General features: G+C 35.9%; 2 protein-coding genes and 1 pseudogene across 2 annotated transcripts; all 3 read left to right on the top strand.

The window, feature by feature from the left end:
- The first annotated feature begins 6,024 nt into the window (after positions 1-6,024).
- LOC120215099 lies at positions 6,025-6,821 on the top strand (annotated as a pseudogene).
- Positions 6,822-8,547: 1,726 nt separating this feature from the next.
- LOC120215098 (protein indeterminate-domain 12-like) lies at positions 8,548-10,442 on the top strand. Its single transcript, XM_039212872.1, has 4 exons — positions 8,548-8,601; positions 8,991-9,119; positions 9,260-9,663; positions 9,734-10,442. The coding sequence occupies exons 1-4, from the start codon at positions 8,548-8,550 to the stop codon at positions 10,440-10,442; spliced, it is 1,296 nt and encodes a 431-aa protein (XP_039068803.1).
- Positions 10,443-11,091: 649 nt separating this feature from the next.
- On the top strand, positions 11,092-16,995 carry LOC120215172. Its single transcript, XM_039212908.1, has 4 exons — positions 11,092-11,137; positions 11,215-11,293; positions 16,531-16,626; positions 16,706-16,995. Exons 1-4 carry the CDS (start codon positions 11,133-11,135, stop codon positions 16,835-16,837), a joined length of 312 nt encoding a protein of 103 aa, XP_039068839.1. The 5' UTR covers positions 11,092-11,132; the 3' UTR covers positions 16,838-16,995.
- Positions 16,996-17,121: the final 126 nt, after the last annotated feature.

Here is a 17,121-nt window from a genome sequence, read left to right as displayed (position 1 = left end):
GGATCCAAGACACACCCGGTACTACTATAATAAGCATGCAACGTTAAAGATTGTTATATTATGAGTCATTGTTTCTACAGACCTTCTTCCTGGATAAAGGGGGTATATGCATGAGGATTCACCAGAGCTACAAGATTAGGCAGTATCCAAGCACAAATCCTTATTAATTTGTTGGGTAAGGAGTACAGAAGAGAAGAAGAAAATTGAGTTAAAAACAATATTATAATACGGAATCAGTGTGTTTAAGACATACATGTCGGGATTTGCTAGATACTTGTTTCAGAGATTTTGATGTCGAAAGGTTGAAAACAAAATTGGTGCCCTGTGGAGGGGACAGCAGGAGCAAAGGAGGGGAGCTCATGCACTCTTTTATGTCATTGTTGATCCAAAAACAAATTTAAAAAACCTTTGCTTCTTTGATATGAGAGCTTGAGAGTTGAAACCAATTGAAATGATTCAACAACACTGTATAATTGTGAATATATTATGGATAGGGGGTGCAGCAAAACGGATATCATTTTCCATCAGATGGCATTCAATGATCGTGTACTTAGACCGCCAAGATTAGTCAACTTTTTGCTCGTCTTTCATCTTTGATTGATTTCCCGTTAACTGTTACTTAATCATAATTATATTTGACTTCTTCAATTTATTTAATTCTCTTAGCAAGAGGGGGGGGGGGAAGAGCACATGTTAGTACCATGATCGTGCATGTGGGGCGGCGGAAAATTATTTGAACATAAATAAATATAAAGAATAAGCTACTGATACTTGAATGCTACATGTGATATCACTAGGTATTCTTCAGTTGTGGGTAGAGATTGGTGCGAGAATGATGGTATATATAACGACGTAAATGAGACGAGACAAATCGTGAATTGTTTGAGATCGATTTAATTAAAATTTGATTAATACTCAAATTGAATGGACTCGATTCGAACTCGGACATGACTCAAATTATTAACGAGCTGAAACGAGCTACTTAATACCTAACTCGAAAACCTCGTGAGTAACTCAAAAAAATAATTTTTTAAATTTTTAAATTTTTTAAAGTAAATTATTAATAATATTGTCATTTTATATGTTGTTGGTTTTTAAAAATATATATAATATATAAGGCTTTCATGTAATTAAGGTTTAAGTTTGAACTTCAATCGAGCTAAGTTTAAGAATGTTTCGAGTTCAAGTTTTTGCGAACTTAAGTCGTGCTTCATTTTTTCCTTTCGAATGGAACTTGAAATTTTTAGGCTCGCAAGCTTTTGTGTCGAGTTTAAATTTTTTATTTCAAGTTCGAGTCAATCTTAACAATTTTAAGTTTTCGAGTTTTTGAATAGAGTCTATTATATTTTAAAACTTTTTAAATCAATTAAAGCTCAATAATACTCAAATTTGGCTAGAGTCGTTTATAACCCTAGTCACGTATACTTACAAAACCAAGCGAGTTCGACCGTCCTTTAAACAACTTGGTGGATGATTGATGGGCCAATATTCAAGAAGGTTGGAATTACATATGAGGCAAAAATAGATTTCAAAGCCCAATAAACAGGGACTTGTCCGCAATTGGACCTTAAAGTCATAAGAAGCCAATTAAAGCTATTTGCATTTAGAACCAAATAGAAATCCATTAGTATCTAAATATATTATAGGAAAAACGACATATTTAGTCATCCGACTACTACAAATATTTTCATTTTAATCACTCAACTATTAAAACTTTCATTTAGTCATAAGTTTTTTCGTTTAATTCTATTTTGATCATCAGTTAGAAAGAGAACATAAATGATGGAACAATATTATATAAGAATATATATAATTATCAAACCTTATATATTTTATCAATTTGATTATACTTTAAAATAATTTAACAAATTAAATTATTTGTATTTATATTTATCAATTCTATTAATTTAGGCACCAAACGCTTTATCATCTTCATTATCTCGTCAAATCAACGTAAATTTGTATTTTAGAAAATAAAAATAAAATACCACCAACCGCACCATTATTTATTATATCTTTTTAATGGTCGGTGACAAAAAAATATAATAAAATGAAAATTTTAACAATTTAATTACAAAAATAAAATAATAATAATAATAATAATAATAATAATAATAATAATAATTAAATGACTAAATAAATAGTTTACCCTAGATTTTATTCAACCATAAACAGCTCGTGTCTCGATAATGATAATATGAATTAATGGTCTTAGTATACCCAACAAAATCTACCCACTATTTAAAATTTAAATTAAACCACATTGCAGATGACATTTCAATGGATTTTAACATGTATCACGGAAATTAAAGGTTTATAAGAATAACCAACAAAATCCCCAAATGCGTGAGATCATTGATTAAAATTTTCTATCTTTTCCTATTTTTTAAATTATTATTTAAAAAATTATAAAAGTATCAAAATCCCTAAAAGGTGTAGCTTTTGTTTTCAGTTTACTTGTGCTAAAGGGAGGGATATACCCCATAAGCTAGTGGCTACGGTATCTTCACATCTCTAGAACATGGATACACACCGAGCCTTTGCACTCAAGGGAATATATATATATAACCCTAAGCCATGACTCTGCTTGTTCTTTTAAGGAAAATTATAGTATTCTCAGTCAATGCAACTAATTTCAGTCATCAATCTTTGAATAATCACACAATTCGATAAATACACAAAGCATTAGTATTATTACTATTATTATTTATAAACTTCTCAAGAACACCACTAAAATATGAGTTTGTAGCGGCGTTTATCTAAAAACGCAGCAAATATTATTATTTTGTGGCGTTTTGGCTATAAACGCCGTTATATGTATAAAGTTAGTGGCATTTATTATCAAAACGCCGCTAATAATGCTGCTATAGATCTATTTTGTTGTAGTGAGAATTTTAAGAGAATGATCGTGATACTCTTAGTAGGTCTAAAACTCATGACCTAAAAAATATAAGAGAATAAAGACGAGCAGCTTGACCAACCAACCAAATGTACATAAAACATTATCCTATTTATTTTTGCAAAATCATCTTGAGAATGATTTTTTAATTCTCTAACATTAAGAATCTATTATAAATATTAATTTATTAGATCAATTGAAACTGTGGTTATCATATCATTTAAAAGTAATAAGTTTAAATGTGTTTAAGTATAATTACCTCGATTTAAGAGATTAACACAATATGGACATAAACTGTGATTTGTATATTAGAAATTTCGAGATCTTAAATTCGAGTCTCATCTTATGAATAGATCCTTTGCAAGACAGATTAAATCTAATTAAGTGCATATCATATATAGATTTATTTTAATTTAGATCAAAATATATTTTAATTAAATATATTCTGAATATAGTTGTTTAGATATATTATATATAATTACAATTATTGTTAAACTTGCAACTTTTTTTAAAAAATAATTTGTCTATTCTACAATTAATAATCCAACTCCTTTTAGTCTCAAAGTTAGCTTAGATTAGGTATGAGGATTTAACTTTAATTCAAGTAGGAATAGGAAACATAATATAAATCCAATTAGTGTTAAACAAATCAACATATAGAGACAAAATAATGGGGCTAATGGGCTCCGGAAACCAAGAAGTTAAGTGAGGGAAGACCGTATTAATTAAAGAGGTTAAATTGGAAAATGGACGACAAATGAACAAAGTGGCAATTATTAGATGGTGAGAAGATAGTGCATGCATGCTCTATCCCCAAATCCCAAGGCATTTTCACGTTAAATTTGGCGCCCCTTGTCATAAAATATTCAATGTCTCTCCTCAAAAGTCTTTGCAGAATTTTGACCTAACAGTGTGCGACTTTGGTGGCAAGTATATTGGAATCGAATCGTGCCAAGTACTGCAAAGGATAAAGACTATAACGAGGGTCCAAACTCGGGATACGTAGTTTTTTTGCCTATTTGAAAATACATCATACGAGTCAAGTCTGTTTACTTAGTTCAGATTATTTCTTGAGGTAAAATTGTGTGTCCATATGAGTCCGATAAATTAATTCCACAAGTAATGTGTAATTTATGTATAGTTCAATAATAATACATATCATAATGCGTTGTCAGATAAATTAATTCCACGTCATAATTAAAAAACATTCCAAAATTCAATAGGAATGGTACGTAAATGGTTGGTGTGACATCAATAACAACACTTTTCATGATGTTATATTTCTTTTGACTTGTTATCATAATCAAATATGTTGATTTGTAACGAGCATACTTTGGCTAAAACAGTATAATGTTATTATATTAAGAAAAATACTCGTAGAGTCTATATAATATTTTACGTGGGTCCAATTAGGTCGAAGCATGCTGCTAATGTTGATTAAGTACTTAGCAAATAGATAGGTCTTCCTAGTGAATTGTTTTGTTGAAAAAAGCATGCCCTATGTGTCCTTCCCACATGCCTCCCCCCCCCCTCATTTCATTTGAATGTGTTCATATACATGGTAATGTCGATGCTTGAAAAGCAAAAATATCAAGAAGAAAAACACACACATTTTAGGTATAAAAAAAGCTGAGAGAGAGTGTGGAAGGTATCATTATATTTGGGATGCACATGGCTGAAATTATATGATATTGGGGTTATTTTATTTAGTTGTGAAAAGGCTCGGTTGCGTTAGTCGTAGGGCAGCATGACCTTTTCTATGTGTTTAGAGGACTACATGTAATATATAAGTATGTTCTCTGTAGATTGTTTCGTATTTTGACGGAAGACAAAGCTTTTGAGACTCGTATTACTTGACTGAAAGATGAAAAGATGGGTGATATTATACATGTGGAAATGATGAGCTCTGACAAGTGAATGATATTTGGATTGTGGTCATATTGATATGGTGCTGCGGCTTTTAAACCTTTCTTGAATGAAGTTAATGGTGCAGTTAAACAGAATTTTGAATAAAGTGATAAACAAAATGATAGTATAAGTCATGAGTATTGGTGGATTTATGCTTATGCAGAGGTAGATACGTATTTATTTCAAAATTCAAATTCTCTGTAACAATTATTTATTTTATTGACGAAGTTTACTCTAAAATTTTTTTATGTTAATTTTATATAAAAAATACTTATTATTAATATATATGTATATTCATTCTTAAATTTAGTTATCCGCTATTAGCCATGAGAATGATATTTGAATTTTGATCACAGCCACGCTCCTATTATAGTTTAGACTTTGATGATCGGAAGTCAATGAAAATTTGCTAGAAAGTTGATTCAAGCAGCACTTGTCAATCATGGGGATTATATTAAGCCGGTGATGAGCCCATGATTGCACTTCCTGCAGGAGAAATCATCAAAATGCTCAAACTCATGGTCCAATGGATATGATTGAACTCCAGGTAGATGAATGATGAGTTGCACTGATCAAACCCATGATTATAGATTGTTGTATCTCTTCTGAAATTATATTTCCTTGTTATTCCTCCGCATAAGAGCTTGAAGACCTCCGAAGTTTTCTTAAGATATTTCAGAACTCATTTGAAAATAATGTAATTATTCTCTTCAATTAGTTATAATCTCTAATCTTTCACATGATCATTGTCAATTCCATCATTAGTTAAAAATATATCTGACAGTAGAATCTCTAATCTTAACCAAACGGGATGCTCTTGGGTGCAAGCACCTCATTAGAAACAGTATCAGAGATGTAGTTCTCAAACATTATGCATATCATCACAAATACTAGAGAAGTGCCTTTTGTATTGAGTGATTCATAATGAAGGGCAACTGTGCTCATGGGAGTTTACGAGGTCCACTCAGAAGCAAGGCCCCACACTACGATCATGATGCTAGCATGGGAGAGATTGTTCTTTGCTCACTCATAATCTCGGATCAGAAGAACTAAATTTCCCCCCTACTTAAACACATATGCAAATGGCTGATAAACAAGTCCCAACAAGCTCTCTCTTCCTTAAAAATCACAAAGCTATTCTTATTGCTCTATTCCATTCCCAAGAACAAGAAAGGCAGTAGAAGCAACAAAGGTATATATTTATTTCTTTTGTCTTCATGGATTTCAACAGCTCAAAAACCAACTCTTCTTCTTCTAAAGCCAAAAGAAGGCAAAAGCAAACCTCAGCAGCACCAACAGCAACAAGAGATACGATTCTTGGGAGTAAGGAGGAGGCCATGGGGCAGATACGCAGCGGAGATAAGAGACCCTTCCACGAAAGAAAGGCATTGGCTCGGCACGTTCGACACTGCCGAGGAAGCGTCCTTAGCCTACGACCGTGCCGCTCGCTCCATGCGTGGCTCCAAGGTTCGAACCAACTTCGTTTATTCCGATATGCCGATCGGCTCATCGGTCACCTCCATAATTTCCCCTGATGAAACACAGCAACATGTCATCCATTTTCCCCATTGATCTTCCTTTTAACCAACAAATGGATACTAACCAGAACCAGCTTTTCTTCACTCAAGACCCTTTCAATGCCTGCCACTTCCCAGCCGGAAACGGATGGAACCAAGAGAGTAGCGATACATTAGTGTCTTATAAGCCCATTACTGGGGTCATGGATACCGGAAACGGTGGTTCTCAACAGTTCAACGATGACTGTGAGCTGCCACCTTTCCCCCCCGATGTCTCTTCTACTTGTTACGCATCTGAAGTTGCTGATTCAGATATGAGTTACACTTATGGTGCGTGGAGCGACTCGGGCCTTCTCGGGTTTGACTGGGGAGTGAGTGAGCCATATTTCGGCTTTAACTCTTACGAGTTTATGCAGCACATGACTTCGGTTCCTGATACGGTAACTGAGGGATTTGATTTGGGTTCATCTTCATCATCATCGGTTTACTTCTTTTAATAGCTACCATAGTTAACAAATGATCTGCAACTAAACTTCTGTCTTATGTTTTTAAAAAGAACGTGTGGGTTTAGTTTTGGGATTTTGTTGTAATGACTTTGTTTATTTTAATGATTTTGATGGTAACTAAGTACCGGTTTCTTGGGTTGTTGTTAGATTTGAGTCCAATTTGGGAGGAAATGGTCCTGCTTCCAAGCCCCTTCTTGTGGTTCACGTCATGCCTTTTAGGTCAAAGTTGTGCGAGGCCAGATAAAATGGCCTTTTTTGTTTGTAAATCTAAAATGTTATATTAACCCGATATTTTAAAATAAAATAATAAATAAATAATTTTTATAAGATAGTAATATTTAAGATAATATAATTTAAAGAAAAAAATTATAAATTATCCTCACATATTTCTATTATTTATTTTATCTTAATTTCAAAGGATGATAAATTGTTATTGATATTATTATTTGAAGAAAAACAACGTAAAAATCAAAATATCTTACCGCAATCACATATGTATCTTTCAAGTTAAATTATACAAGACGAAATGAAGGACAAGAGTACCGAAATAATGGATGGCTGAGGTCTAATACAATTGGGAAACGCTCCAAGCTTTATTAATTAACATTTCAGCCATAAACGGAGACAGAAGAAAAAGAAAATCAATGAGAATATTATCTAACGCACCTCCAAATTTCCAACTCCTACAAATCATGTATGCCTTCAACGTGTCCTTTTAATCTTCTTAATTAGTTTCCATAATTCCATTCCCAATCCTTCTCACATTGCTTTTATTTAAACCTGATCCAGGCGTTGGCAATCAAGCTTCGTTTCTATCAGCCACTTGCTTCACTTCACATTGGATGAAATGGCTTTTAGAGCAACGGTATATATGCTTCTAAAATTGCCCTCCTTTTGTTCATTTTGGTCGACATGATATGATAAAAATGAATGGTGTTGCAGGGTTACTGGAAATCAATGATCACCTTGGGAATGAGTTCAAACAGATCCTTTGCCTCGTCGTCGTTGACATCTCAGAAAGCGGCTTCAAGTCATCGCCCTGACATCAAGTTAGTTTAAATTTTGATCACGAGTTTAAGAATCAGGATTTTTGGTTTTGTTTTTTTGAATCACTAGGGACATGGTGGACATGTTGTGCAGGCATTGGGACTATATGCCGATTTATATCGTGATGGGATTTGTTTCGGTGGCGATAATGATCGGGATTCACACGGCAAAGCAGCAGTTAAGGCATCACCCTAATGTGGTGATAACCAAGACGAAGAGGGAGTCTATATCAGAGCTTGACAACCCTGATCAAGCTAGTGCTTCTGCCATAAGTTCTTGGACAAGTGTTTCCTCAGAAAAGTGGCTCGCCTTCAGGACCGCAAACATTAAACCCTTTCACCAGATTAATTAATTAATTTTTGGTTTAACCCAATATCTGATCTGTTAATCGATTAATTCAGATCGGATAGTACCAAATAACTACCAATGGGGTTCTCCTAGGTGTTTTTACTTTGTTAATACCTTTCATGTGTTGGTTCTAGCCCTTTGCGGTTAATTTAATAACTACCAAATGTTGTTTATAATTATAATTGTAACTTAAAATAAATAAATAAAATAATCTTTCCGGCTAATGTGCTGGCGTCTCATACTGTAATAACATTGTTAAATCCGAAATCATGAAACCTCAATCCATGGATATATATGTCCAATGAAATTGCAACAATCAAGAATGACAAACACAAACATGCCAGTTTTGTTGCTTGAAGGATCATCATCGAAGCAGGTAGATAATTAATATTACATGCAAGATATCATCTTAATAAGTTCCAACAGAAGGCAAAACTTTGTCTCTTTATTTGGACATTTCTCCTTTGGTAATGGCTTCACCTGCAAAAATCCAGTTAAAATGCAGACAAACAGTGGCTAGTAGGCTATTAATGCTTCAGTTCTACAAGTTCACCTACTTGTCACACACACGACAAACACACCCAACTTTGGATGTATATTTTATTGATAGGTGACGTTTACAGATATTATTTGATGGAATGGTGTTGCTATCAAAGAATTCTAATTCTGGATTAATTTTGAATACATGGACCATGGTTTTTAATCGTGGTTGGTATGGAAATTTCTTCTGTTTGTCTGCTACCTTATCTGACCATATATTATCAGCTGCCTGTTAGCATTCATCAGTGTCAAGGTCAGCTAAACATGTCAAACTTTGTGCAGAATTTTGGAGAAGATGAACATCACACAACTGTCATCTCACAGTCGTCTAACGAGAGTCCAAATCCACTTGAACATTCTATCCCCGCAAATTCGAAGAGGAAACGAAATCTTCCGGGGAATCCAGGCAAGCATGCATGCCCTATCTTTATCTTTTATTCAGATACTTCCGGGAACTATAATGACTGAGTCAATATTCGGTTTTTGGAAAATTTTCAGATCCTGATGCGGAGGTGGTAGCCCTGTCGCCGAGGACTCTAATGGCAACCAACAGGTACATATGTGAAGTCTGTCATAAAGGATTTCAACGAGACCAGAACCTTCAGCTGCATAGGAGGGGACATAACTTGCCTTGGAAGTTAAAGCAAAGAACAAATACTGAGGTGGTGAAGAAAAGGGTTTATGTATGTCCTGAGCCGAATTGTGTTCATCATAATCCGAGCCGGGCTCTAGGCGACTTGACTGGCATTAAGAAGCATTTCTGCAGGAAGCATGGAGAGAAGAAATGGAAGTGTGATAAGTGCTCTAAACGATATGCTGTTCAATCAGACTGGAAGGCACACGCGAAGATCTGTGGCACCCGCGAGTATCATTGCGATTGTGGCACGATTTTTTCAAGGTATGTAGCATATTACTCTGTAAGTGATCTGAGGGAGTTGTATTTTTTTTTTCAATCCATTTTTTTACAGGAAGGACAGCTTCGTCACGCATAGAGCTTTCTGTGATGCATTGACAGAGGAAACTTACAAGGTGAACCGTAACCATGCTACCACCGGAGGAATTTTGCCACAAGATATGATGCCTAGTTCTGATTCATACTCCAATGCCAACACGAAGACGAACCTGTCGATTTCGAATGAGAACATGAACATGTTCAGCAACAATTTAAATCAAAAGTTCAACGCAGGAACATCCCTGGCTTCTACTATTGCAATAGGGTCCGCATATACATCCGCGACTGCCTTGTTACAGAAAGCTGCAGAAATGGGTGCTAAGATCAGTGATACTGCAATCGCCCCGATACTACTCCGAGGTTTTACCGGATATTCTACTGGTCACATCACCTCAACCATGTCGGTCCAAGACGGTTCTTCCATGGTTGGTAGTAACATAGAAACAAATGGCGCCAGCACCAATGTGCTGATATCTCGCAATACTCTTGCTCCGACTGCCTTGTTCCATACCCATATTCTACATGCAGAGAATGGGAAATGTTCGAATCTGTTCGGAGAAATGTACATGGAAGGCGGCGGGAAAACGACTGTTGATTTCTTAGGTGTGGAGCCAACAGGGGATCAGAATGTGGATACCGAAAGAAGCTATGAAGGAAACATAATGAACTTGGGGTGCTCCAACGAGCAGCAGCTAAGCCTGAACAATTTGCATGCAAACTGGTAAACTGCTGATTGTTGGATGATATTTTTCGAGTTGTTAAGTTATTAGTGATGTTCTCGTTTCAATATTTGGTTAACATAATCGGAAAGAAATAACCATTCTATTTGAATTTGCTGTACATGGGAGATGATGTAACATATATAGGTGCTTCTTATATATTTACATAAGCGACTATAAAATTTTAAATTATTAATTAGGTTAATAACATAATTTAAGAATTATATATTATCTTTAAATGTAATCAACTTTTTATATAGAAACAGATAATTTTATTTAAAGGAGAAAATATCTAAAATTACAATAAAGGTCTACAACCTCGACAGTGTCTAACTCAAAAGTAATTGTCTTCAAATTAAACAATATAATCTTAACTCAGATCACACTTAGTGCCCTTTGGAATAATCACGTGCTTAATCCAGGTTTTAAGCTTTATGAGAGGAGAATAACTTCGTGTTTTATTCAATTTTATCTTCTCACTGGAATTAGAACTGGATTCTGTCCTTTTAATTAGGTTTTTGTTGGCAAAAAGAAAAAAGATATTAACATGATCACAACAATCATAGCCATAAACTGAAACCAAAAATGCATAATCCTGACTTAACTGTTCTGGTCCTCAACCTTTCTTCTACAACCACTCTCGGAGACCTCAATGCATATTTCTCTAACTGTGGCCTTATCGAGAAAATCAAGCTTATGGGGTAACTAATTCAAACTTCTACACCTTATTTAATTGCTTCATCTATTTTTTCCCTTTCATTTTGGTCTTTTTGAGCAGTGCGAATAGAGATCAATCACAGTCAGCTCTGGTATCTTTTAGGCAGCCATGTGCTTATCAAGCAGCTCTTCTCCTTAATGTAAGAAGAAGAAAAAAATTGTTGAAAGCATGCATCGAAAGTGCATTTAGCAAGGTTGAAAAAAAAAATTTTTAACAATGGTAGGCACCAAATATAAAATGTCAAAATTAGGTGCAACAATGGTTGAAAACTAAATGGGAAAATTACAAACTTTAGTCGCTAAACTTTTAGGGTATTTACAAGATTAGTCCTTAAGTTTCAACTATAAATACCCTAGGTCATTTAGTTTCAAAACCATCCCAAAGCATTCTAGCTTTCTTCCAATACTAGAGAGAATTTAGAGAGTTTCTTGAGAGTTATTTTCTCCTTTTTATCAAGAGAGAATTATCATTGTTTTCTCCTTGGTAGATCGAGAGAAGTTGTAATTCCTATTTTCTCATAGTGAAATTCTTCTACCGTTGCCCGTGGTTTTTACCCTAAATTTTAGGGGTTTTCCACGTAAATTTTGTGTCTCTTTTATCTTCATTTTTATTTTCTCAAATTATAGTTGCGATTTTGCTCTATCCGATAGCCGTCTTCCGCAACAATTGGTATCAGAGCTAGATTAGAGTGTGTAATATCTGTTTATTATTTTTGTGGTTGCCACCAAAAGGTGGATCCTCCAACATAAGAAAGTAAGAAGTTATTACCCATTCTTTGAAGGTTCTAGAGAACTATTCACGATATGAAATAATGGGAGCTATCCGTAAAAGAAGTTATGACAACGAAATTTGATATTGAAAAGTTTAATGGGAGAAATTTCTCATTGTGGAAATTAAAGATGAAGGCCATCCTGAGGAAAGACGGGTGTCTAGCGGCTATCAGTGAAAGGCCGGTGGATTTTGTAGATGACAGCAAATGGACGGAAATGCTATGGGAAACTTTCATCTAGCATTAGCAGATGAAGTATTGCCAAGCATCGAGGAGAAAAAGACAGCTAAGGAGATATGGGATCATCTCACCAAATTGTACGAGGCTACATCGTTGCACAATAAAATTTTCCTTAAGAGGAAATTGTATACTCTTCGTATGCCAGAATCTACTTCAGTGACGGAGCACTTAAACACGCTGAACACTTTATTTTCTCAGCTTACATTCCTAAGATGTACAATAGGAGAACAAGAACGTGCTGAACTTCTACTTCAAAGTCTACCTGATTCGTATGATCAACTTATCATCAACTTGACAAACAGTATTGTCACCAGTCTAGTCTTCGATGATGTTGCAGCTGCTGTTCTACAAGAAGAAAATTGGCGCAAGAACAAGGAAGACAGACAAGTAAATCTACAACAAGAAGAAGCGTTGACAACGATGAGAGGGAGATCAACGGAACGTGGCCAAATCAGCAATCACAAACATGGTAGATCGAAGTCGAGGAGCAAGAAGAATTTAAAGTGCTACAACTATGGAAAGAATGGTCATTTGAAGCAGGATTATTGGAGTCTAAATAAAAACTCCAATCCACAAGGTAATACCGCAAACACTTCAGATGATGGAGATGCTCTATGCTGTGAAGCGTTAACCACCGTGGAAGGAAAAAAAGATTTGCAGATATATGGCTCATTGATTCAGGAGCAACATATCATATGACCTCAAGAAGAGAATGGTTCCATCAATATGAACCTGTCTCAGGAGGATCTGTGTATAGTTGCAATGATCATGCCTTAGAGATCATTGGCGTAGGAACCATCAAATTGAAGATGTATGATGGAACAATTAAAGTTGTTCGATATGTGCGACACGTGAAAGGCCTAAAGAAAAATTTATTATCCTACGGATTGTTGGATAATAATGCAAGCAAGATTGAAACACGGAAAGGAATCATGAAGGTGTTCCGTGGAGCGCTTGTGGTACTGAAAGGTGAAAAGATAGCTGCAAACTTGTACATACTGAAGGGAGAGACATTGCTAGAAGCAGAAGCCTCTGTTGCCTCATGTAGTTCAAAATTCTACAATGCTATGGCATCATAAACTTGGACACATGTCAGAGCAAGAAATGAAAGTCCTTGCGGAGCAAAAACTACTTCCAGGCTTAGCAAAGGTAACACTTCCTTTGTGTGAGCATTGCATAACAAGTAAGCAGCACCGGTTGAAATTCAACAAATCAAATTCTAGAGGCAAAAATGTTCTAGAATTGGTTTACTCTGACGTATTGCAAGCACCAGTTACATCTCTAGGTGGAGCAAAATACTTTGTCTAATTTATTGATGACTACTCTAGGAGATGTTGGGTGTACCCTATCAAGAAGAAGTCAGACGTGTTTTCAACTTTCAAAAACTTCAAAGCGCGGGTGGAACTTGATTCTGGAAATAAGATCAAGTGTTTCAGAACAGATAATGGAGAAGAATACACAAGCGAAGAATTTGATGACTTTTGTAGGAAAGAAGGCATCAAAAGACAGTTCACAGTGGCGAACACTCCTCAACAAAATGGAGTGGCAGAGCGGATGAATAGAACCTTGTTATAAAGAACAAGAGCAATGTTGAGGGATGCAGGCCTAGAAAAATCATTCTGGGCAGAAGCAGTCAATACCGCCTATTATTTGGTGAATCGAGCTCCATCAACTGCAATAGAGCTGAAGACACCAATGGAGATGTGGACTGGAAAACCAACTGATTATTCAAACCTCCATGTATTTGGAAGTATAGTGTACGTGATGTACAACTCCCAAGAAATTTCAAAGCTGGATCCAAAATCCAGGAAATACAAATTCTTGGGGTATGCTGATGGAGTAAAGGGGTATCGCTTGTGGGATTCCACTGCCCGCAAAGTGATCATCAGCAGGGATGTTATCTTTGTAGAAGATAAGCTACAAAAGAAAAGAAGATGATGATAGCACTGAAAAGTCAGAGACTACATAGATACATGTGGAAAATGAGGTTGAACAAGGAGATTCTTCTGAAGCAGAACAATCACAAGATGAACAAGAACCAGAGAATTCTGAAGCTCCAACAACTCGTCAATCAGATCGTATAGAAACGTCCCAATTGGCACTCAGATTATGTTATAGAAGGTAATATTGCATACTGTCTTTTAACAGATGACGGTGAGCCATCAACATACAGGAGGCAATAAACAGCTCAGATGCTTTACTGTGGATGATGGCGATGCAAGAAGAAATCGAAGCCCTTCATAAAAATAATACATGGATCTTGTGTCACTACCACAAGGAAGGAAGCCAATTGGTAACAAATGGGTCTTCAAAATCAAGCGAAATAGTGACGATCAAGTTGAGAGGTATCGTGCAAAACTGGTGGTCAAAGGATATGCTCAAAAAGAATGTATTAATTTCAATGAAATATTTTCTCCTGTGGTTCGACTGACAACAGTTCGTGTAGTTTTGGCAATGTGTGCTACATTGAACTTACATCTAGAGCAGCTAGATGTTAAAACAGTTTTCTTCATGGAAATCTTGAAGAAGAGATTTATATGCTGCAGCCTGAAGGTTTTGAAGAAGAAGCAAAGAAGAACTTAGTTTGCAGGTTGAACAAATCTCTGTACGGTCTAAAGCATGCGCCGAGGTGTTGGTATAAGAGATTTGATTCCTTCATTACGTGCCTTGGATACAACAGACTTAATGCAGACCCTTGTGCTTATTTCTAGAGGTCTGGTGATAACGATTTGTTATATTGCTGTTGTATGTAGATGACATGTTGGTTGCAGGACCCAACAAAGATCATATTGAAGAATTGAAGGCACAACTGGCTAGGGAATTTGAAATGAAGGACTTGGGATCAGCAAACAAGATTCTAGGGATGCAAATTCATCGAGACAGAAGTAATAGGAAGATTTGGCTTTCACAAAATAATTACTTGAAGAAAATCTTGTCACGATTCAACATGCAAGATTGTAAGCCAATTTCTACCCCTCTTCCTATTAACTTCAAATTATCCTCCAGTATGAGTCCTAGCAGTGAAGAAGAGATGATGGAGATGTCTCGAGTACCGTATGCATCAGCAGTGGGAAGTTTGATGTCCGCTATGATATGCACAAGACCAAACATTGCACAAGCAGTGGGAGTGGTTAGTTGTTACATGGAGAATCCAGGCAAAGAGCATTGGAATACAGTAAAGAGGATCCTGAGATACATCAAAGGGACCTCAAATGTTGCATTATGTTACGGAGGATCAAACTTACTAATCAATGGGTATGTTGATTCTGACTATGCAAGCGATTTAGATAAAAGCAAATCTACTACATGATATGTGTTTAAAGTTACTGGTGGAGCTGTAAGCTGGGTTTCAAAATTGCAGTCAGTTGTGGCTACATCCACAACAGAAGCATAATATGTAGCAGCTACACAAGCCAGTAAAGAAGCAATATGGTTGAAGATGTTATTGGAGGAGCTTGGGCACAATCAAGAGTATGTCTCTCTATTTTGTGATAGTCAAAGTGCCTTGAATCTAGCAAGGAATCCAGCATTTCATTCAAGGACAAAGCACATACGAGTTCAGTACCATTTCATTCGTGAAAAAGTAGAAGAATGAACGGTAGATATGCAGAAGATCCATACCAAAGACAACATAGCAAATTTCATGACGAAGGCAATCAATGCTGATAAATTTACCTGGTGTCGATCCTCCTGTGGCCTGTCAGAGACGTAAGCAACATGATGGTACAAGGTACAAAGAATGGTGTGAAGATATGATTGTACCAATCAAATCTTCAAGTAGGAGATTGTTGAAAGCATGCACCGAAAAGTGCATTTAGCAAGGTTGAAAAAAAATGAAATTTTCAACAATGGTACGCACCAAATATAAAATGTCAAAATTAGGTGTAACAATGGTTGAAAACTAAATGGTCAAATTATAAACTTTAGTCACTAAACTTTTAGGGTATTTACAAGATTAGTCCTTAAGTTTCAACTATAAATACCCTAGCTCATTTAGCTTCAAAACTATCCCAAAGCATTCTAGCTTTCTTCCAATACTAGAGAGAATTTAGAGAGTTTCTTGAGAGTTATTTTCTCCTTTTTATCAAGAGAGAATTATCATTGTTTTCTCCTTGGTAGATCGAGAGAAGTTGTAATTCCTATTTTCTCATAGTGAAATTCTTCTACCGTTGCCCGTGGTTTTTACCCTAAATTTTTAGGGGGTTTTCACGTAAATTTTGTGTCTCTTTTATCTTCATTTTTATTTTCTCAAATTATCAGTTGCGATTTTGCTCTATCCGATAGTCGTCTTCCGCAACAAAAATTACGTTCAAGTTTACATTTTTGTTCGTTTGGATTTGATGTGTGGACTTGCGCTTGGTTTGCAGAATGCTATTTTTGCAGGCCAGCCAATTCGAGTTCTGCCGAAGAAGGACGATGCAGATCCTCCTGTCTCATATAGAACAATTCCTATCGTTTATGAGGTAACTTTCTTTTTCCACGCCAAAGAAAGTTTAACTGTATGCATTTGCATCTTATTCATTCGACGCCTGTAACATTTAGAACAACAAGACCCGAGGAAACATTCCGGTACTTCGAGCCGTAGCGGACGCGTTAGGATGCGAAGGGGTTCAATTATCGGGGAAAACGACGGGCGGTGATGGACAAAACCAAGGTAGCAGTGTGTGCGGCTGATGAGGCAATTTTGACAGCAGAGGAGGCAGCAAGAGATGTGGCGAACAGGCTCAAGAACACTGATTATGTTGCGGTTGGTGCTACTTTGTTGTCTGGTGTGCTTCAGAAAACATCCAAGCTTGTCTTGGAGCTTGGCAATAGTAAGGGTCATAGTCCCAACTTTAATAAACAAACAAACACGAACAGATGTATGCTCGGCTCGTTTATATTCACGAACAAGCTCGTTTATAAGCTCATTTATTCGGTTCTTTTTTTATATTTTAAATATTGGTGAAGGTAGAGCT

The sequence above is a fragment of the Hibiscus syriacus genome, unplaced genomic scaffold (genome assembly GCF_006381635.1).
Source record: "Hibiscus syriacus cultivar Baekdansim isolate YM2019G1 unplaced genomic scaffold, ASM638163v2 tig00110114_pilon, whole genome shotgun sequence".
In the NCBI taxonomy this organism is placed as follows: domain Eukaryota; kingdom Viridiplantae; phylum Streptophyta; class Magnoliopsida; order Malvales; family Malvaceae; genus Hibiscus; species Hibiscus syriacus.
The sequence above is the reverse complement of the archived record's forward strand: the minus strand, read 5'-3'. Positions and strand labels throughout refer to the sequence as shown.